Source organism: Arachis hypogaea, chromosome 18 (assembly GCF_003086295.3).
Source record: "Arachis hypogaea cultivar Tifrunner chromosome 18, arahy.Tifrunner.gnm2.J5K5, whole genome shotgun sequence".
Taxonomy (NCBI): domain Eukaryota; kingdom Viridiplantae; phylum Streptophyta; class Magnoliopsida; order Fabales; family Fabaceae; genus Arachis; species Arachis hypogaea.
Genome location: NC_092053.1, coordinates 8,277,123 through 8,300,695, shown reverse-complemented (window position 1 = coordinate 8,300,695; position 23,573 = coordinate 8,277,123). Strand labels below are relative to the sequence as shown.

The 23,573-nt window shown below is 34.0% G+C and overlaps 3 protein-coding genes and 1 non-coding gene across 4 annotated transcripts; 2 read left to right on the top strand and 2 right to left on the bottom strand.

Moving 5' to 3' along the window:
* The first annotated feature begins 270 nt into the window (after nt 1-270).
* On the top strand, nt 271-4,581 carry LOC112771168 (peroxisome biogenesis protein 22). Its single transcript, XM_025815811.3, has 8 exons — nt 271-1,087; nt 1,786-2,022; nt 2,182-2,229; nt 2,737-2,793; nt 2,886-2,987; nt 3,482-3,547; nt 3,826-3,927; nt 4,017-4,581. The coding sequence occupies exons 1-8, from the start codon at nt 971-973 to the stop codon at nt 4,119-4,121; spliced, it is 834 nt and encodes a 277-aa protein (XP_025671596.1). The 5' UTR covers nt 271-970; the 3' UTR covers nt 4,122-4,581.
* Nucleotides 4,582-13,109: 8,528 nt separating this feature from the next.
* Nucleotides 13,110-17,365, top strand: LOC112772307 (histone-lysine N-methyltransferase ATXR2). Its single transcript, XM_025817217.3, has 15 exons — nt 13,110-13,406; nt 13,494-13,569; nt 13,714-13,799; nt 13,914-14,263; nt 14,562-14,674; nt 14,789-14,820; nt 14,947-15,098; nt 15,486-15,573; nt 15,672-15,720; nt 15,826-15,880; nt 16,071-16,140; nt 16,233-16,302; nt 16,400-16,476; nt 16,546-16,602; nt 17,006-17,365. The coding sequence occupies exons 1-15, from the start codon at nt 13,320-13,322 to the stop codon at nt 17,114-17,116; spliced, it is 1,473 nt and encodes a 490-aa protein (XP_025673002.1). The 5' UTR covers nt 13,110-13,319; the 3' UTR covers nt 17,117-17,365.
* Nucleotides 17,366-17,475: 110 nt separating this feature from the next.
* LOC112774556 (small nucleolar RNA R11/Z151) lies at nt 17,476-17,559 on the bottom strand. Its single transcript, XR_003189039.1, has one exon. It is a non-coding gene; the product is annotated as a small nucleolar RNA R11/Z151 (small nucleolar RNA).
* A 1,436-nt stretch (nt 17,560-18,995) lies between these two features.
* Nucleotides 18,996-21,784, bottom strand: LOC112772485 (peroxidase 3). The gene is made up of 4 exons (XM_025817448.3): nt 20,517-21,784; nt 20,250-20,438; nt 20,018-20,180; nt 18,996-19,767 (listed from the first exon to the last, which is right to left on the bottom strand). Exons 1-4 carry the CDS (start codon nt 20,730-20,732, stop codon nt 19,352-19,354), a joined length of 984 nt encoding a protein of 327 aa, XP_025673233.1. The 5' UTR covers nt 20,733-21,784; the 3' UTR covers nt 18,996-19,351.
* Nucleotides 21,785-23,573: the final 1,789 nt, after the last annotated feature.

Below are 23,573 nucleotides of genomic sequence, written 5' to 3'. Positions count from 1 at the left end.
TAATTAAATTAAAGTTTTCACAATAAAATAAAATAAAAAATAATTTCAGAGATAATGAAAAGGCTTTTCAGGAGATATCGTGTAGAATTTATTTTTTGCACAAATAATTTAAGAAACTAGTAGAAGAAAAATGGTAGTTGGTTCTATCTTGGGAAAGAAACCCCCTTATCTTTTATAAACTAACTCATTTTTTATCAAGAAGAGGAAAACTTTACCAAGATAACCTTCGGCTTTCATTTTATTTTTACTAGTAGAGGTGGTGTGCAGTCAGGATCATCTGTTAACAGTTTAGACTTTAGAATGTTTCTAACGGAAAATAAAAAAATTATGGTGACAAAAAAAATCAACTATTAGATTAATTATTATATATTTTTATATAATATATATTATTTATTTTTATAATTTTTATTTTATATTTTATATTTTATATTTTATATTGACATAAGATGCTTAAGTTGAAATAGTAATTTCCTAAAGAGTTAAAATTTTGTAATAACATGAAACTTGCATATTATTTGTTTCCATACCTAGATATACATACAAATAGTATTTAGAAATAAAAATTCGTGCGCATTTTTTCATTTATACATAATGCTGCCACTTTTTTTAAAGTGGAAAATTAAATCTAATCTCTAACTACAACTTACTAATTAAGTATATAGAATTTAGGGGACACAGAAATAAAAATGATTTTGATAAAATTAACAAAAGAGAACTGACAGTGTTATCATAACTCTCTTTTTGCGTGTTGGGTTTGGAACATTTGTTTGGTTCGTTGATTTCTTCCATTCCTTCACAGAATCAATCCAGACAGAGCGATCAATGGAGTGAAGTTGTTGTTGGAGGGGATGATGAACGAGTTAAACCCTCTGTGTCTCTGAAGAGTGACCCTTGGAACTTGCAATTTTGAAGAAAAGGAATCTGGTGAGTGGTGTGGTTTGTGAGATTAAGAAGAACAAAGATTATAGACATGGCAACGGGTGAAGGTGACACCCCAAAACAAGAGCTTTTCCACCTTATCAAACGCTTCGGTGCTTTTGTCACTCTCAAGATCTCCAACCTCTTCTCCATCTCCCTCCACAACCTCGTACCTCTCCCTCTCTCTCTCTCTCGTGCTCTTAATTTTCAATGAGCTTATTCAATTGGATCTGATATGAATTATGATGCAAAACCTTATCTTTTTGTCGATTGTGGTTTGCCCTATTTGAACTTCTTTGTTACTGTTCACTGTTCGGTTTCCATTTTTTGTTGCGTTTGTATTTACTTATTGTTGATTGGGGGTCCGGGATAGTGTAGTTCTGAGCTGAATTTCTCAAAGTTTCTATCTTTTTAGTAAAATTCATCTGGGTTTTTGCAAGTTGCGACCTTTGAAAAAGGTGAAGAGTGGGTTGCTTTTACCTGACTCAAGTGAGCTGGAACTTAGCTTAGCTATGATTATTTGGGTTAATTTAATCAACTAAGCTTAATTTAATGCTGGATGTGGCCCTCTGTACAAAGGATAAGTTTGTATGCTCAGGTTTGTTGTCTAAATAGGCCCAAAAAAGGGGGAGAAAAGGAGGAGGAAGAAAGTGATTTAACCATACATCATAAGTGATCTCTTATAAAGATTGTTTGTTTTGGTGCTTGAAAGAAAAAAATTACTTTCAGGATGGTAATGATGATCTTTATCTGCTACTACTTATCCCTTCCGGTGAAGATATGTACTTTAGTAGGTCAAAGTAATGAAGTACTGTTTCTGTCTTTGTTTCAAAGCTTTAATCCTCATTAAACTATACTTGGTGATAGGATTTGCGCTCTATTGGGGCTGTAGCTGGTCTTGCTGTTGCCATTGTTTTCACATGGAGGATGTTGAGATCACCTTCTGGATCTCAACGCAGGCAACAAAAACGGCAAGGTGCTTCATCTAGTAATTCTGGAGTTGGTGCACATTCTAATGCCTCGGTAGCTCCTCCTGAAGTTTGTTCACCCTCAGATGATTCGAGGGCACAAAATGTTGTTGATGAGTTCTTTCAGCCAGTCAAGGTAAAATACTTTCATGGCTTTCCCCCCTTTTTTTCAGTGTCAAGGTCAGGCAATGCATGTGTTCTTTTGGATTAATAAAAGGGGAGCAGGTTTGCATTTGGTAGTTTTTTGTGTTATTGGTAATTCTAAGCTCTTTCTTTTTCCTTTCCTAATTTTCAGCCAACTTTGGGGCAGATAGTTAGACAGAAATTAAGTGAAGGAAGAAAGGTAATTATATACTCCCTCTGATTTTCTTCTGTGAACATGATCTGTGTTTCACGCAGTTTTTTCTTGCTATGATCTTCTAGAAATTAGCGTCTCCTTTGATGGTAAAAGATTTCTATCTGGAGTGAACTGATTGTTAACAATCCAGTTAGTAAGTAAAAATTCATCAATTTAATGCATTATAAATTAAATTGATACAAGAGATTAAGGTGTAAATGAAACCATTAAACTAAGGCTATTTATTGGTCTACTTTCAGGTTCAAGCTCAGTAGATTTTATATGTTACTTTTCTTTTTCTGGTCTATATTGATAGATGGTGCAGATACTTGTATTCTTTTTCTCGTGGAAACTTGAATAAGTTGTTTGCATTCATATCTTTGTGCAACATAAGTAGTGAAAAAACAGAATTAAGATGTTTGATGACGTGGGGAACATTTCCTACAAGTTTGAGTTGTTACATGTGGTTTTGATCAATGTTTACTGACTTTTATGGCCACTATGTGTACATAGGTAACTTGTCGACTTCTTGGAGTGATCCTTGAGGAAAGTAGTCCAGAGGAGCTTCAGGTGATGAGCTTGTTCTGTGTGATGATTTTTTTCCTTTATAAGAAATGAATGTGAATAAAGAAACCAATGTGGTTCATCTTGTTTGTTGGCAGAAACAAGCAACTGTGAAGTCCTCTGTGCTGGAAGTGTTGTTGGAAATAACAAAATTTTGTGATTTATATCTCATGGAACTAGTTTTGGATGATGAAAGCGAGGTGTGTAATTTGTTAGATTATATCATTTACTCTTCACATCTTATCTGATGAGCTTAATGGAACTAATGAGCAATATTTCACATCATATGCTGCAAATTCACTATCTTCCAACTTTATCAAACTAATTTATAAACTGAATGATTTGGAACTAAGATATGTATATCTGCTTGAGGCAAAAACTTCTAGACGAGGATTCAATGCTTCAGGGTTGCTGTTGTTACTTGTTTGTGAGACATTTGACACACATACACACAAACATATATAAATAATCTCGCTCTGACTCTTTGTCCAGCTTATCCTTCACACTATATAATGTTCACTGTTAGGTTATCACCATCTAGCAATTGCTAGCTGAACTTGCTGAGTTTGTATTTCATCCTGGTGTTGATATTAAGTTGGCACAAACTAAAATTGCTTGCAACTGTATTGCCTCTATTTTGGTAACTGCATTGTTCAAAATAATTTACGCTTTTAAGCCTGGATTATTTATGCAGAAGAGAGTACTTGTTGCATTAGAAGAAGCTGGGGTATTCACTTCTGGTGGTTTGGTTAAGGACAAGGTATGTGAATATGCACCAGTTGTTACACCATAAAATGTATTCACTTCGCTGCATGTTACTTTAGTGTTCCTTTTAAGAGTTTTTCAGTGCCTCTTTATATCTTCTTGATCATTATTGGTACTGGAACGATCAAGAAAAGGGATTGACTTAAATGTTGAAAAGTAAAATTGTATCAAAGACTCTTGAATGCGCATATCATGAATGCAGTAAATATCCACTGCTTGCCAGCTACTTTTTCTTCTGTGCTTAATGATAACCTTTATGATACCTATATGCAGGTTCTTTTCTGTAGCACAGAAAATGGACGATCATCGTTTGTTCGGCAATTGGAACCGGATTGGCATATTGACACGAATCCAGAAATCATCAATCAGCTAGCTGTAAGTTCCTTATATATTCAACAACTCAAAGTTCATATGCTAATGTTAAATTCAATACGGTATCTAATGATGAACAAATTATGTTGCAGAGGTTTATCAAGTATCAACTTCATGTATCGCCCTCTAGGACCGAACGAACAGCAGCCAATGTGTTCAGTGCTCCTTCCCTGGAACAGTTCTTTGGATCCATATAAGACTCAAACCTCCACAAATCAAATGTTTTTTTATGAATTTCTACTAGTTTCTTCCTCTATGAATTGTGGATTCCACCTTCACCACACTTTACTTTTTTCTCAGCTGTTTTAGTTGTTTGAGAAATAGGTTATATGATGTTATTCGAGCTTAATATGGGTTATCACCCTGCATAGGTGAAAAGACATGCAGTGTATGTGCAATGATGCTTTAAGGAAGAAGTATCATTTTCTTTCTTTTTCTCTCCTTTGGTTTAAAGTTAGTGCATTAGATTGACAACTTCTGTTATATATTTGTATTTGATAATCATAGTTACATGATAATATGATATGCCCTCATATGGTCATGGACAAGCTAAATGGTTACACTCCTAACTTCAAGAGGACATGGGGAACTTCATTGACACTATTTTTGTAGTATTTTGTAATGTGCTACAAGATTCAAGATATAGCATTTCATAAATACTCGAGCTAATCCATATTTAGGGCAAATCACGTAAATAAACTAATTGAAGCACAAAATTACATGGATCTCCTAAAATAAAAAACGTTACGTGCATCCTTTCATACACAATTTTATGTAAATCGAATTAATTAAAGTTGATTTAGTCATTCTAGTAGTAAATCGAATCAAATAGATTTGAATTACTTGGTACATGCATTGAATGCATTAGTTTTGATTTAAAAGGAAATGAAGTTTACTCATAATAAATCGAAATCATTGGCTTCGAATTATACACATGCTATTTGTCCATAGTAATTTGAATTGAGTAGATTCGAATTGAGCTATAATAAATCGAATGGAGTTATTTCGATTTGCGTTGAACGAATGCTAGTGGTAAATCGAATTCATTAGTTTCGATTTAGTGTATATATCTCTATATAAAGAATTTGAATTCACTTGCTTCGAATTACATTTCACCAAAACCCACTCCCAAACCTCATTCCAGATAAAGTTTGCGCCAAAAAAACCCCTAATATTCAAACTGTGAAAATGGAAGACGACCCGAATCGTATCTATCGGTTAGACGGCGTCGCCTATATTGCCGATTCTATCTATGAAGAGGTTAGTTTCTGAAATTAAATATCTTTAAAAAATAAGTTGTGATGTTAAGTCGTCTAGAATTTCATTATATGTGCTATTGAGATTTTTAAACTACAAATGGTAGTTAGAGTAGTGATTTAGTGGTTTGTTAGAATTTTTAAAGTACAAATACAAGGTGTAATAGTGATAAACAATACTTAGTTAGAGTAGTGATTAACTAGATTAGAAATTTTTAGGAATTTAGGTAAATCTAATTTAAATTTCAAATGCTAGATTAAATAGGTAGTAGAAGTTTGGTAAGGATTTAAATTAGTTTATTTTTTAAAATTTAATTTTATTACTAAACGTTAGTTTAACAGGCCAGTAATTTAGTTTATTTTTAATTTATTTAAAATTAATTTAGTTTGGATTGTTTAAAATTTTTATTAATTTAATATAATTTAATTTATTCAAAGTTAATGTAATTTAATCCTTAAGTGTTAGTGTTTAAATTAATATAATTTAATTTAGTTTAATTTTATAATTTACGTATTGAATATCAACTTAACTATATACTGTTAGAATTTAAGTCAATTTGTTTAATGCAATTTAATTAAATTATTGAACGCTAGGTTATCTATGTCCAGTGTTACAACATAATTTACATTAAAATTTATTTTTAGTAGAATTGTCCGTTTTAGGTGGTTTTTGATATAACTTGGATATGATTTTGTTGAAAAGGGTCTGCATTATTTAGTGGTCTTTTGGTGAATTGGTTTGTTAATTATGATAGTTCTAAAAGAATTTTTTTATTGTGGTGCAGCTATATTGATGTATCACCAGCATGGTATGTCCCTAGACGACAGAATACCGTACCTGTGGATGGTCGACTTAGCCCATCTCGTGAGACTCAATGACCACTAATTTAGATTAGATGAGCCGCTGGTCAGTGTATTTGTCGAGCAGTGGCGGCCCGAGACTCATACCTTCCACATGTCATTTGGGGAGTGCACAATTACGCTTCAGGATGTTGCGTACCATTTAGGCCTTCCCATCGACTTACAGTACGTCAGCGGGTGCCTGACGGACTTCGAGCGGTTTATTGATGGCGAGCGACTTGCATAGGATTGGTTCCAAGAATTGTTAAGTGTGTTGCCTCCGGCGGACTGTATAGACAAGTTCACTGTGAAGTGCACTTGGATGCAGGAGACATTCAGTCACCTTCCTCACGACGCAGACAAGAAAACTGTCAGGAAGTACGCAAGGGCATACATCATGATGCTATTATCCACCCAGCTCTTCAGTGACAAGTCCGGTACACGTATGCATATCCGGTGGCTACCGAACGTAGCATGATTGGAGGATATGGGTGGATACAGCTAGGGATCTGCCACTCTGTCGTGGTTATACCAATGCTTGTGCCGTGTGGCCAACATAAATGTGGTTAAGTTGGCCGGTCCGTTACAGATCCTCCAGTCATGAATCTTTTGGCAGTTCCCAGGTTTCAGGCCCGATGGGTTTGACGCCTTTCATTGGCCATTAGCTACGAAGTACTCACTGTTTATCGTTGTCTTGTTTAGTAATATATATTACATATTATTGTCATTGTTCATAACATGTATTGAGTGTCAGGTGGTCTGGTTATCAGCCAAAATTGAGTGAGAAGGGGCCTAGAGACACGCAGTAGAGGCTCAGAATAAATTTACACCGGCCAAGGGATGTAAGTGTTTTACCTTTGAAGCATTCATTGTTGGTGTTCCTTTAAACTATTTACTAGGTGTAAGTTGACTTGCAATATTCTTCATTGTTTACCAGTTCATGTGGATGCCATATAGCGCACCGGAGGTTGTTCAAGTAGTTCATCCCGAGATCTTGGAGTCCCGACATATGACACTATGGCGGGCTACGACGACATTGATCTACTTTATTGTGATAGAGTGGCATTAGGTGGATAGGGTGTTACCACAGCTTGGTGGAGTATACCATCGCCCACTACCCACACTCGATATTGATTTTCTGATGACGAAGGATGGCAGAGGCGGAGACCGATGATTTTCGAACACTCTATAGAGTTAGCACGTACATTGGACCAGTCGCGCCGACCATGTGCTACGTTAAAGCAACAATAAAGCGTAATACAGTAGACAATCGATAAAGCAACATAATAAAGCGTAATACAGTGGATAACCGAACAAGCAACACAATAAAGAAAATACTAAACTCCACTAACTGCTTCAGAACCCCTGGTGCCTCCTCCCTGTGGACAACTCAGCCTAGGATGACTAGGCTGTGTGCATAGCCCACACCACGTTGGTTGATTTGGATCAACCTTTGTCCATACTAGTGTGAATTCTAGTGCGCCTCGGATGACCTTCAGATGCATGTCTCTTACTGTGATCAGGGATGACTATTGGACTATCATACGGTGGCCAGAAGTGATATGGAAATAAAAGGATAAACAAGACAAGAATTGAAATTAAATAAAAAGATACATTGAAATTGAAAATAGAAATAAAAAGATAGATTAAAATTGAGTATAAAGAGAATTACTCTAATTTCTACCCAATTTCTTGACGCAACAAGAAAGGGACTCCTCAACTTAACTTGTCAACGCCATAGTTTGGGAATTGATTTGAAGGGACTCCTCAATCTTCTACTCAATTTCCCGATGTAACAAGAGAGGGACTCCTCAACCTCAATTGTCCACACCATGGTTTCATCACGAAACCAAAAGGGGTTTTGAAACCTCTAAAAATTCTATACTACGACTACAATAGCTAAGGAGGTATTTATAACCTCTTATTAGGTTAAAACAAAGAAAACCCTAAAGCCCATAAACATAAGGCCCAATCTAATAATTAAATAAACAAAATCAAAATATATTAAATTACATTAAAACATTCTAAAAATATAAACTAATATCTTCTAAATAACACTTGAACTCTTCATATCACGAACATTTGAAGCACGTATCATTCTCCTCCTCTTCAAAAAAGATTCGTCCTTGAATCTTGTAGGTGAAAAAAATTAGTATATGAAAAGGACAATAATTACAAGGAAAATAATTTCTTTTTTTTATTTTTTTCTTTCTTTTTGTATTTTTTTTTGCACTGTACGCTTTTTTTTAACAATAAGGAAAAGCAAACGAAAATAAGAACTTAAAAAAAGACTCAACAGACACTAGACTCTTTTTTTATGATAAAAGAAGAACAAATATAGATTAATAAGAATTAATCTAATACCTAAGCTCTGATACCAAATGATAAAGAAATAAAAGGATAAACAAAAAGATAAGGATTCAAACTGAATAAAAAGAATACATTGGAATTGAAATAAAAATAAAAAGGATAGATTGAAATTGAGTACAAAGAGAATCACTCTACTTTCTACCCAATTTCTTGACGCAGCAAGAAAGGGACTCCTCAACCTAACTTGTCAACGCCATAGTTTAGGAATTGAATCGAAGGGACTCCTCAACCTTCTACCCAATTTCTCGATGCAACAAGAGAGGGACTCCTTAACCTCAATTGTCAGCACCATGGTTTCATCACGAAACCAAAAAAAGGGGTTTTTAAACCTCTAAATCATTCTATACTACGACTACAATAGCTAAGGAGGTATTTATAACCTCTTATTAGGTTAAAACAAATAAAAATCCTAAAGCCCATAAACATAAGGCCCAATCTAGTAATTAAATAAACAAAATTAAAATACATCAAATTAAATTAAAATATTCTAAAAATGTAAACTAATAAAATCTTCTAAATAACACTTGAACTCTTCATATCACGGACATTTGAAGCACGTATCATTCTCCTCCTCTTCAAAAATTAATTTAGTTTGGTGGACTTTGTCATGATAGAGTGGTATTAGGTGGATAGGGTGTTACCACAGCTTGGTGGAGTATAGCATCACTCACTACCCGCACTCGATATTGATTTTCTGATGACGAAGGATGGCAGAGGCAGGAACCGATAGTTTTCGAACACTCTATAGAGTTGGCACGTACATTGGACCTGGCGGGCCGACCATGTGCTACGATAAAGCAACAATAAAGCGTAATACAGTGGACAACCGATAAAGCAACATAATAAAGAGTAATACAGTGGACAACTGAACAAGCAACACAATAAAGAAAACACTAAACTCTACTAACTGCTCCAGAACCCCTGGTGCCTCCTCCCTGTGGACAACTCCACCTAGTATGACTAGGCTGTGTGCATAGCCCACACCACTTTGGTCGATTCGGATCAACCTTGTCCATACTAGTGTAAATTCAAGTGCGCCTCGGATGACCTTCAGATGCACGTCTCTCACTGTGATCAGGGATGACTATTGGACAATCATACGGTGGCCAAAATTCTTCTGGAATAAGAGGATTGAATCCCATCCTGTAGACATTAAACATTGTGCTGAGGCGATATACCTCATAGACATAAGTTGCCCAACTCAGGCGGGATTATGCACAGCAAGCAACTGCATGACAACATGGATAGTGAAGTGCCTGAAAGTATCCGCAATCGCAAGTCTGATCTCTCAACGAGATTCTGTAAGTACCAAGTGAGAAATTACCTGTTGGAGTAGTCTCGGCCATGTTAAACTCTGAATTATTCCGATCATATATTGTCACCGTAAAACATATCGATGCCTTTAGGTTTGCCTTCATTGCCTTCACAAGTGATTGACTAAATTACTGATCTGTCCCCAACTGTGTCCTAGCCTTTCTTCCTTTGCGAACAAAGAACTCTGCCAATCTCCCATAAGTGGACTTCACCAAGAAACAAACTAGAAGGTTCCTGACACCCTTGATCACCGAATTAACACATTCAGAAATAATTGTAGTCATATGGTCGAATTTACGACCCTCATCCTGGTGCTGAGTCCACTTGTCATACTCCATCCTATTGGCCCAGTCACACATTGCCGGATCTTCAGTCCGGAGGATGTCAAACCAATAATCAAACTCGACCTCAATCTTCACATAAGAAGCGTTGACTAGAAGCCTACTGGCATCCTTTCCCTTGGAACTCAACGCAAAATTCGCTGCAACGTGCCTGATACAGAATGTACGATAAGCAGCAGATGGAACACATCCACCATCAGGGCCTCCAAGGTGGCCTTGATCCTATTGCGCCTATCGGAGATCACGAGAATGCCCGGTTGAGGAGTTACGTGTTGCTGTAAGTGAGACAAGAAAAAAGATCATGACTCCGCATTTTCACCCTCCACTAGGATAAAAGCAATAGGAACGATACTAGAATTTTCATCCTGAGCTATCGCAACCAGCAAAGTTCCCCCATATTTGCCGTACAAATAGGTCCCGTCAATACTGACCAACGGCTTACAATACTTGAATGCCTCGATGCACGGTGGGAATAACAAAAAAAATTCAGTGAAAAAATGCTAACTCCCCGTCAACCTGGCCTCCAACTCGCACAGGACTCGTCTTCAGAAATGTGATACTGCCTGGCATTGTTATCTGCACACCGAGCACCCATCTTGGCAGCTCATTAGGCATCCTCCCGATCCTCATATATCTGTGCGACGGCCTTCTGCTTAGCCAACCACACCCTCCTATATGTAGGTCTGAAACCAAAATGTGCCTCCATCGTATTTTGCAGAACCTTGATGGACACAGCTACATCAGCTCTGATCATAAGAAGGATGAAAGCAGATATCACATGATATCCAAGCTTCCTGTGATCACATGAGATTAAGGTGACCAAACATGTATGAGTTCTGTTATACTATCTGACCTCCTAGATACCCTTCCGCCGCTGTAGAGTGATCCAAATCAACCCATTTGCAACTATTTCTGAACTCCTTACACTTGCCGTAGTACTTGTCATGATCCGATTCCATCACTTTGTACTCAATCCCACGGTGGATGCTATAAGTCTTCACACATAAGACGACTTCCTCTTTATTCTGAAACTGCTAACCAACCTGGAACTCAGCTAGACCTACGGTATCCTGTGAATCTCTAGCGCCAAAACCAGATTCTACATCCGGTAACCCATCCGGTCTCATCGCATCCAAGTCTAGAGCAGAAAAGTGCGATGGGTACTGCTTAGTTCCTAAGCTCGATGCTCTATCAGCCCCAACAGGAATACTCCTCCCTATATCATCATCGCTGTCATCATCAATCGTGGCGGGCTCTACTCGTCACCATCCCCTAAGATATCTTCCACTGCATCCGGTTCTCCAACTGCCTAGAAATCGAAATCATAACAGGAGTATTCATGTTAACACCTAGTTTCGCAATCTCATCACAGTGTAGATCAGCTGCGAAATATGGAGATGTCACCAAATCTCCCGTAGATGCAATTACAAGTAGAGATGAAGACGCAACAACAGGGGTTGAACTGGAGACTGCTGTCATTGGTACTGATTGATGATTTCGGTTCGATCCTCTTGATTTAGAGACCACATCCACAAACTTGGCCAATAGTTCAGGAATTCTCACCTTGGGAAATTGGCGATGACAGTGAAATAAAACTTGCAGATCCTCGTCGCTGTCTATCACAAACGAGTCGTATTTTACCCATCGCAAACTACAGAAATTAGAATTCTGTAATATAATTTTTCTATCCGTTTCATTCCCAATTTTTATAGAACGATATTATGAAAATCAACAAGGATTGTAGAAGCTCTAATAAAGACATTCAATGGATCCTTGTTAGTAAATTTTATACCCGATCATGTTTTTTACTTAATCATGTCTTTGTAGTGCACAAGAACTAGAATTAAACCAATTCAATACTATGATCCTATTTATATAACATACGCTCCTTAGGTAAATCGAATTAAATCAATTCGATTTAATTAATATGCATTGCTTTCTTAGTAATTACCATGTTCTTTGCTTAGTGTAAATCGAGTCATATAGATTCGAATTACATGCAATCAGATACAATGTAAATCAAATCATATTTATTCAAATTACATGTGTTAGGCTGCGTTTGTTTATAGGGACGTGACATTAAAACAGAGACACTGAGACACAAAATCGTGTTTAGCAGATGAGACATGGACAGAGACAGTGTGTCCAGAGATACTGAATTAATGTATTTTGTGTTTATCTTGACAAGAAGGACACATAGACACTAACAAGTGACACAACTTATTTTTTCTTTTTTTTTTTTTCATTATTCTTGTTAATTTTTCATAATTATATTTTTTATTATTCTCAAATTTTTTAAATAAAAATGAGAATAAATTAGATTTTCACAATTTGTTCTACTTTATTACCAAACAGAATATAAGAACACTAAATTTTGTGTCTCTATTTTTTATATCTTGTTTTTTAGTATCTTATCTTATCCTGTTCTCAAAAACAAACACAATTTTAAAATCCGTTCAATATAAATCGAATCATATTGATTAGAATTATCCTAAGTCCTAATAAATTGAATTAAATTGTTTTGATTTACATAAGATTAGAACATGCATATAACATTTTTTGTTTTAGAGGATCTATGTAATTTCTTTCTCCAATTAATTTTTTTATGTGATTTGCCCCATATTTACCTGATTCAAAGTTTAGCTCATATATATATATATATAATTGTGTTTTCTTTTAAGTAGGATTGGTACAACCCTTTTTTTATATACACAAAAAAAGAAATATCAGTTTATACGGATCAAATTATGCCATCTATTTTAAGATAACCGGCCTTGAATATTTTATTTGTAATTTTTTGAATTAGAAAAAAATGTAAAGACTAATATTTTTACTGAAAAAAAATGAAAGGTTAATTAATATTGCTTCAAAAATAAAATAAATATATAAGAGAAAAATATTAGTTACCAAACATTTTACTTGTGTTGGACTATCAAAATAAGTAATTTGGTTTTTTTTTCTAACTTTTCTTTCCTAGAAAACCTATATTCCTTTAAAAAAATATAAATATTAGTTGGTGGTGTTGTCTTAATTTATTGAGATATTAATTGAATACATATAATTCATTTTTCATATTTTTATTTTTGTATTATTTTGTTGACTAAAAAACTATTATTTTAGAGGGGATTTATGTGAATGAATTTTTCAGAACAAAAATAAATAAATAATAAACGATTCATAAGTTGGTTTGTGTTTCTGGGCGCCGTCACTCTCCCATTAACGTTGGTGCTTCTGGACTCTGAATTCGAGTTTGTGTTTGGTGGCATTTCATTCAATGGAGGAACCCATTTGTCCAATCGATTCCAGTTGCCAAACTCAAATCTCTGCTCTTCTCTCTCCTCCCTCCACTCTTCAACTTCAGGCACTCTCTCCCTCAAATTTTCAACTTACTTCTCTGCTTTTTTTATTTTGCTCTCTCCATCTTATTGCTTCTTTTTGTTTATCACAGGAATATTATAATACCCTTTTGTCTGCAAGGCACTACAGTTCCATCACTGTCAAACAAGATGCTAACTTTGGCAAAGGTACTATTCTTTTGTGTAGTATACTATATATGTATGTATGTATGTTAATTCTTCTCAAATGGGGTGTGTCTCAACAACTTTTTATTATTTGTGTTGCTGTGGGGGGTGTGTGTGTGTGTCTATTCTGCAACTTGTGATCAACAGGGGTATTTGCTGCCATGGACTTCTCTGATGGGGACCTTGTTCTCAGGGACCAAATGCTTGTGGGGTCTCAACACTCATTCAACAAGGTTTTTGCTTTTCTTAATTTACTTCTGTATTTATCTTGGTCTTGCTTGTTTAGGTTTATTAAGACTTATTCTTCTTTCTCTTGTGTTCTTTTGTGTGTATGAACTACTTTGCAGATTGATTGTTTTGTATGTAGCTTCTGCTTTCGTTTTATTGGTTCCATAGAGCTTCAAATTGGAAGGAGGCTTTACCTGCAGGGATTAAGGGATTCTGAGAGTCATGGATGTGATGTCGGAAGCTCTTCGAGCTTGTCAAAAAACTTCCATGAGATGGATTCATCATCTGAAGATGAGGATCAGGGAACTCATCAATGTGGTTCCGGCAGTTCCAAAGATAAAAATCCTCTTCCTGAAGGTGTTGTGGAATCTTTAATGAATGGCCAACTGAATTTGCCTTTCTCTAAGGAGTTCTCGTTGCCATCGGCGGTTCCATGCCTGGGCGGCTGTGGAGAAGCTTACTATTGCAGGTAAGGTTGTAGCTGTTTGAAATGATGTAGGGTGTATAATGCTTTTGTTTTGTAATTTTTCCTACTTGGGAATAGAAGTAAATGAGTGCTGTGAAAGTCTTGTGAAAATTTTTGTAAATAATGTATGTTAACTTGAGTTCTAAAACAACAGTACAATGAGAAGGCTACACAATGCCACTATTTCTATCTTCGGCTGGAGACTATGAAAAAATCAACCCATGCTCCTGTTCTTGCAAATTGTTCTTTCTGGATTGTGCTTTGGAATAATCTGTTTTGATGATGTTGTCAATGCCTGTAGCACATCATGTGCAGAGGCTGACTGGGAATCTTCGCATTCTTTACTCTGCACTGGCGAGAGGTCTGATCCCGCTCATAGGGAGGCACTTCTTAAATTCAATAAACATGCTAATGGTAAGATTCTTTCCGTTTGGAAATCAATGATTTTTAACAATCTAAATTTCTTCAGAATATATTATTTTCTTTATGTTCCTGTTTATTTACCATTGGTCTTCCCTTTTCCCCCAGAAACAAATGATATATTCATCCTTGCCGCAAAGGTACGTTTCAGTTTTGCACTGAATTTCTTGATTTGTTACTTTTCGAACGAGCTGTTTTCATCAATCTCTGCAGCCACAACATTTATGATTTATCTGACCGGAAGCCTGGTTGGATTTTGTGACTAGGCTATTTGTTTTACCATATTAAGATACCGCAAGTTAAAAGCAAACTGTCATGAAGGGAAAATGAAATATGATACTTCTGGTGATTCAAACAGCTATAATGCCTCTCTTCTTTTGGAAGCTTGGAGGCCTATATCAATGGGACACAAGAGAAGGTAGTTACTGGCTGGTTTTACCTGCTTAAATGAAGCCAAAATAGACGGTGTTTGTGCTTTTATGGTGCAGATGTTATATCTTGGGACAGTGTTCTGTTTCAAGTCTTTAATGTTTATCTTATATGTTTGATTTGCACTACGTTACTTATGTGGCATGGTTGTTGAAATTGAAACATTTCACCAATTTTCTCTTTGCTTTTGTCAAGCTATCCGTTTTATGATTTATCAAACTATTTAGAGAGTGGACTACATCTCTTACAAAACTTCTTACTAAGAAAATTAAATTCGTTATTTTGTTATAGTTACCAAACCATACTTTGAAATTGTACAAATAATTTAAGATGCCTTTGAATTATGAAAGAGGTAGTAACTTCAAATTGTTTGTAGGTGGTGGGATTGTGTTGCATTGCCAGATGATATTGATTCTTCAGATGAAGATTCGTTCAGGATGCAAATAAAAGAATTGGCATTCAAGGTGAGGTTCTTCAGATGTATGATTGTGCATGACATGAAATTATGTTTTTGCTGATTTGATGCCATACCTGATTTTCTGCTTATTGAATAATATTTCAGTCTCTCCAACTTCTTAAGAAAGCTATATTTGACAAAGAGTGTGAGCCATGTATCCTTACAAATGCTTTTTATTGATACATTCATTCATGTGTATGATGAAGACTACTTCATCATTTTGTTGGAGACTTATCTTGAATTCCTTGACAATTTCTAGTATTCTCCCTTGATATCTATGGACACATCATTGGCATGTTCGAACAGAATAATCTGTAAGAGTTTTCTGTATTGTGCTTTATTCTGTTTAGCCATATATTGTTATTTCTATTTCTATTTCTGTTAGCATAATGCTTGAATATCGTGATATGGCCATCGAAGGGGACTAGACGTGATAATTGAAACTGAAATTGAAATTTTGGATTGAACTAACCGGTGTATTAATCCTTGGTTTATATTTTCCAGTGATTTGGTTGTAGCTTCTCCTGTGGAGGATTACTTTTTATACATTGATGATCTGAAAAATCCTGATAAGGTTAGAATTTTGTTCAAATTACTTTTCTACTTTATCTCCAAAGAAAGAAACTCTTTTGACTCAATTCCTTTCCTCGTCATTGTTAATGGTAGGAAGAAGCTGAGAAAATTACACAACCAATTTTAGATGCTCTTGGTGAAGACTATTCTGTTTGTTGCCAAGGTAATGAATGAATCACAGTTAGTGTTAGCCTACTGATTATTGGAATTATGCAGTTTTATTTGTAATTATACCTGAATCCTTTTAAATTTTACTGTAGGAACTGCTTTTTTTCCTTTGCAAAGCTGCATGAACCATTCCTGTAGTCCTAATGCCAAAGCCTTCAAGAGAGACGAGGTACGTTGGTTTCGAACTAAGTCAATCGGTACCTGGTTTAATTTGAAGTCCTAATCTTTTTGTATGCAGGATAGGGATGGCCAAGCAACCATAATCGCAGTAAGGCCGATTCGAAAAGGAGAAGAGGTTGGTTCATAACTTTTTGCCATTATCTACAATTGTCCAAGAATTCTTCCAAACTAAATGATTTTACTGAGGAGTTTGGTTTTACAGCACATAAGGAATCTTGTGATTTTTCACCAATGTGCCACCTTTTTCAAAACTTATTGCCAAAATATCACTCTTTTGAAACTAATTACTCAAATGTCACCCTGAATATTACTATAAACAATCATAATTAAAAATGAAATAGCAAATCAGTTGTGACTGTGGTAAAAAGATGGCATCTAAGTAATTAGTTACAAAAAGATGACATTTTGATAATAAGGTTTGGAAAAGGTGAGACTTTGGTAGAAAGGCCAAATCTCACCATACTATATAATATTTCCAAATATATAGATAACTAATTAACATTTAGGAAAATTTTCAGATAACTATCTCATATGTTGATGAAGACCTTCCTTTTGAAGAGAGACAAGCATCCCTTGCAGACTATGGTTTTAGATGCAGGTGTCCAAAATGCATTGAAGAAGAGCCATAATTACCAAAACACTTGATTCAAAAAGTTATGCACAAAGTTAAAACTCAAAGGAAGGAAAGAGAAGGGGTTAAATTGAACTGTGTTTCTTCTTTTTCTACCTCTATATTTCCATAATTTCACATGAACTGTGTGTGCTTCACTTATGATGTCCTATACTTCTGAGATTAGTTTATTTAAAATTTTTGCATATGATATTTTATTCATATAGAAGGTAACCATATATGAGATATATTATTAATTTATTACTCATAAGTGTCTTCATCCTATCATTAAGGTAATATTATTACTAATTATTACTTAATATAAGAAAAGAAAAGCAATAATAGGCATGGAATTTGAGATTGGAAAATGAAGGGAAAGGGCTTCAGTGTGTGTAGCAATTAGATCATGGTAGAAATCTGATTGAAATCCGCTAAGATAATTGAAGGTAGCATCATTAGCCCAATCTTTTTCAAGCTAAAAATTAAAAAAAAAAATAATAAAACCTGTAAACTAAAAGAAAAGCAATTCTGCCCGGATAGGTTCAGAATTCAGATTGATTGTGTTTTATTGAAAGAAAAATAAGAAACAGTGAGAATAAGAACAAATAAGGAAAGTGTTCCGTAGGAAACTTTGGAAACAATCTGATACCTTCGGTTGCACCAACTAGGGGTGGCAAGCGGGGAAGCCCGCCTCACTAGAAGCCTGCCTTTTGACAGGCTGGTCCGCTCTGCCCTGCCTAATGAGGCAGTCCTAGAATTCCACCCCGCCTCGCCTAATGGCGGGTCGGCTGGCTAAGCCCGCCAAATATTTTTTTAACTATTAAATAATATATATAAAGGCATAAAAAAATTTCGTTTGTTTTTTACTTTTAATTATTATAATTTTTAAAGGTATAAACAAATTATAATTTTTATATTCACAAACACTAAAATTTTTGTAATTATAAATATTGTTCCCAAAACAAAATAAACATAATCCAAAATATAATTATAAATATTGTCTCTAAAACAAAATAAACATAATCTAAAATACTCAATTTTCATCTTCATTCTCTTATAAGTTGGGTTGTGGAAAATTTGGGTTTTGGCAAAAAAATTGTAAAAATATCCCTTACTAAAAAAATACTAAACCCAGCGGAAAAGCCCACCCCGCCAAAGTCCACGGTTTAAGCGGTGCGGATTAAGCGGGCTTTTGCTATTTGACAGTCCTAATTTTTCTGTTCGCTTTTTTAACGGGTTATGTGGGTCAGCCCAGCGGATTTAGACCTGTTTGCCACCCTAGCACCAATAGATAAAAAGTGAGAGGTGATAAGATATCTAGGAAAATTAATACGACGACCTGTTTTATTTTGTCTGGGTTTGTTATGGGCTTATGGATATCCTATGTGGGCCATTCTAGCAATTTAGAGTGGGCTAGACCATTGACAAAAAAGAGTGGACTAGAAGTGAGAAAAGTGAAAACTCATAATAAACCCTCTATTTTACCTATCCCTTTTAACGTAAGAAAGGTGGATAAAATGAAGGAGAAATAATAAGCGGAAAAAAAAAACTCAACAAAACCATACATGAGACAGTCAAACAAGATTTATATGCAAATTGTTTCATTATAAACATAATACATTATAGAATTTAATACTGTTATTTGATTCATGTAGTTGATTTTATCTAATGGGATAAGACTTTGTTGTTATTGTTATTGTATTTTAAAATTTTCGAAGGATAATCTTATAATCTTTAGCAATACTGAATTGGTGCTAATTTTAAAATTCAGAACCTAAATAAAATAATATAATTAATTTAAGAAACTCAGTTACAAATTTACAACTATAACATCATGAACTAAATTATGACTTTAGCATAATTTTATTTATATAATAATAAAGAAGAATAACACTTGATTAAGAGAAAAATGAATTGAATTACAAGTACAGAAAAAGGATAAAATTAATTAACAGGTTCCATCTTATACATGAACATGGGAAACACAACAATTCCTCTCTCACTTATCCTTATTGCAGCAAGAGCATTAACCTTCCCCTACCATTCAAACTATAAAATAAGAACAAAACAAAATTATGAAAATGGAACCCACTTATTCCAACACATAAAGAAACACCCTCACCATATGGTCTCCTATGAAATAGTACACCCTACAGCATAGCATAAAATAAGCCAACAAAAAAGGACAAAATATAGTAATAATACCATGACACAAATCCATTGTCAAAAAAAAAAAAAAAAACATTAATTACTCTTAGCTATTTACCAATGCACATTGCTTCCTGATTTCACCTTGTGTCCCTGTCTTGACATTAATTCTTCCCATTTTCTCCATAGATATTGCAAATTGAGCATGGAAATTCCGAAGTGACCCTTGAAGCAATTGGTTCACCAGAGAGTTTGTAACACTGTTGACCAACAACTGAGAATCTGAAGTGAATAGGCCTCTTCTCTTAACAACTTGGTTATAGTAACCAAGATCAAAGGTCTTGCGGCTACCAGGGTCCATCTCAATCAAAGTGGTGTTGTCATTGATGCTCTTGCACTTGAATTTCTTCAGATTTTGTGCATACTCACTGTCTAGTGCAGGGTCTTCATCTAACTTCCCAGTGAAGTTGTACAAACGGTTGCTGATTGTTGAGCAGTGAGACACTCCAATTGTGTGTGCACCTTTACAAAACCACAAAGTTTCATATATTCATCATTTTAGCTGTCACATTCTTATGTGTCATATTTGGTGAAAACTCGCATGCATGCAGTTGTCTTTATGTGAAATTGATAGTTAAGAACGATTAAATGATAATTTAGTCAAACATATCAAATTATCTAATAATTCTCAACTATCAACTATATACGAAGACAAACTGCATGCGAGTAAGAAACAATTCTACAAAAAGCTGTGATTGAATAATGTAAATACCAGATAGAATGACTAAGTCATTGAGATCAAGTCCAGCATTGTTAAACTTAGTTTGCAGGGTGGTGAAGTTATCAAATGGAGCAGGAATGTTTCTTGTGGCTTCTGACAAATTAGAAACTAAACCATCCCTTCTACCTGTTGGAACTTGCCAGAAGGGTCCACCCTGAAGAAAATCCCATGTTAATTATATAATATTAGTGTTGATGAATGATTATTATGTTGATGTACTCACAGTGGCAACAATGGAGTCTCTGGCAGCCAAAGTTAAGATATCAGCACAAGAAACAACACCAGGGCATGCAGCTTCCACAAGGCTCTTTATTCTCTCAATGAAGTCAAACCCTCTCACTGTCAAGTTTGGTGGAGCATTCTTCTCAGCTTGCTGGTTTGTGTTGTTCAGAAGCACTGATCCATCACACCCCTGAAAATTAAAACTCAGGTTATTTTAAAACACAACAAGCTAATTAGTAATTACTTAATTAAATAACCAACTAATTACCCTGACAAAACAATCATGAAAATGCATTCTTATTAATGCAGCTGCAAGTGAAGGAGCATTGTGGATGTGCTCATTCACAAAATCAGAAACAATCTTCTCAGCTTTTGGGCAGCTTTTAGCATAGAAACCAAGCTGCAATTGAGCATGTGTTGTTGCAACAATTGATGCTATCACACAAACAATAAAAAATCTCAAGTACCCTAATTTCCTTGCCATTATTATTTCCAAAGATCTTAGTAGCAATATAATTAACTAACTATATATTTATATATATAAGCACTAAGATTAAGATACACTAATTATTAGCAAAGAGGAAATTAAATCTCTTATGTTCCTTTCCACAACAGTGTGTGGCTAGTGATTTATATAGTGCACTTAGGTTGAGGGTACTCTACAAGAAAACAAGAGAAAGAAAATCAGAGATGGTCCATGCATCTAACTAACATGTGCAACAGGATCATACTATACTATATTACTAATTCTACTTTATCATATAATAATTGTAACTAGTCTAATAACAACTTAGTTTGTTGCGTACCCTTATACGACAAGTGTAATAAGTTCTAAAATAATTGCTTTCTAAAAGCTTCAATACACGTCTATTTCTTCTTTTTCTTTTGCTTAAATAAGGGGTATCTAGAATTAACCCAACTTCAACTAATTTCAACTCTCAATTGGGTTTCATTAGGTTAAATTTTAGTAATTGATGTATGATGAATTACAAAAATTAGTTAAATGTTATGTGCACAAAAAAAAATTAGCTATTAAATTAATTATTTTATATTTTTATTTAAATATATATGTTGTATAACTCATTTTTAATATATATTTTATATTTTAACATATATTCTGTACAAATGACTAATTTGATGATTGATCTTTTTATATACTCATAGCATACTTAGATAAATTATATCTTAAAACAATCTTATTACATAGAATTATAGAAACAAAATATTAGTTATTAATGAGACATTCACCATATAAATATACGTATTCAGGATTCATGAAAAGTTTAATTATTATGTTTATGAAAAATTTGATTAGTATGTTATTTCTGTTGGTTAATTTTTTTGTTGAAAAAATATATCATGTATAAATATACACAAATTCATACCGATTGAATTTTAATATTTACAGAGAATTTTTTTTTTCAAATTTAGATTGTAATAAAATGTGATAGTAGATCTTTTATAATTATAACACTAACCTTTCTTAAAAAGAATGTTATAGTGAGTGTAGCGGCCCAAACAAATATAAAAGTAGCTAGGCTAAATTTAACTAATATCTAGCATATTAACAACTAATATCTGCCAATGAGTTATAGTTCAAATGGATAGTCAGAATTTTTTTTTTTGCCATACCAAGCCATCTTTATTTTATTTTATTATTTATTTAATATTTTTTTACTCAAACCATCTTTTTTTTTTTTTTTTTTTTTGGTCGGTGGATTGGACAACCCCCAATCCTAGGTACACATTACACACCCACACACTCCTCATATACTTACCAATTTTTTTCTTCTCGGTTGCAGCTGGTAGGACTCGAACCCGAGACCTTTGAGATGAGGAAGGGGCGGAATGCCGTGTGAGCTATGGCTCATTGGCAAACCATCTTTAATTTGGACCATATATTTTGATAAAGTTGTATAATCCACAAGACCACAATGATTCGCTGGCGAAATATATTCAATCCACAAATTCAATTCCAACTCATGCTAGTAGCGATGACACAAATTGATGAATAAAATAGTTGACTTATACCTGCTCCGATCGTACACTACTATCTCAGACTTCGTTCCAATCCATTGTGTTATGCACGTTCACTTTAATATCGTCACATATTGATGAGATAGCAGCCCCATATATATATATGAGTATGTGTATGTCTATGCTAATAATTACATAACTATTTTTTTATATAATTTAGTAATATTTTTTTAAATAATTCTTTTTAAAAAATATTATTTTAATAATATTTTTTAAAATATTATAATTATATATATATATATATTCTTCAAATTAAATTAACGGTGGCTACCTGCTGCCACCTGTGGATATAACGTTAAGAAATGGGAAAATAGTGACGCTATGATATACCATAATTGTAGAGTGGTTAAGAAGTGGGTAAAAAGAGTTTTGTGATCTAAATCATTGTGATTTAAATTAAAATATATTGTTCATGTTGATCATGATATAGACAAAAGATGGGAATTCTATTCCTTTTAATTTGTTAATTATTGATGGTGAGACTGAGAGTAGTGATTCTCTCATCATATATAGTAATTGTGAGTATTGTTGACGAGATATAACAAAACAAATTAAGCAGCCAAAAACTGCTTAAGGAGTAGGTTTTCTTTTCCATTCTTCTTTTGACATGCATATAGAAGGATATTATTCGTTTAACTTTAACTACTTAATGTTGAGAATTTGAGCAGGCTTTTTTTTATCTCAAGTAAGTTTAAGTAAAGTTAGGTATAATCAAGTAAAGGTATTTACGTATTTGTGCTGTGTATATATTATTGGTGAGTTTTATGGTACTTTTGTTATGGTGCCTAAATTGCCTAACTTACTTTTTAAAATAAAAAATAAAATGTTTAAAATAAAAAGTAAATCATATAAAATTTATTAAATATTATTTAATTACCCCTTTTAATAATTTAGATATAATGTGATAGGCACCATAACATTTACTTATATTATTTTACTGTTTTACATGTTTTTTAGTAGAGTAATTAATTATTAAAATAATTAATTTTTTAATAACAAAAGAATCAATTTTTTGTGAATAATAAAAATAAATTATTAATTAATTTGTTCTTTTACTTTTATTTATATTTTAACTATTAACATTGATTTGTCACTTTATAACTCAATTTTTATTGGGTATTGTGAGTCATAACTTGACTTTATTTGCTTTCATTCTAAGTTTGTAACCAACAATTTAACTTAATAATAAACGGTCATAACATTAATTCTATGTCTATAAAGAGTTAAAGACACTTATTTTTATATCTCAAAAGAGACCACGTAATAAATTTTAGTTCATGTTTAATAT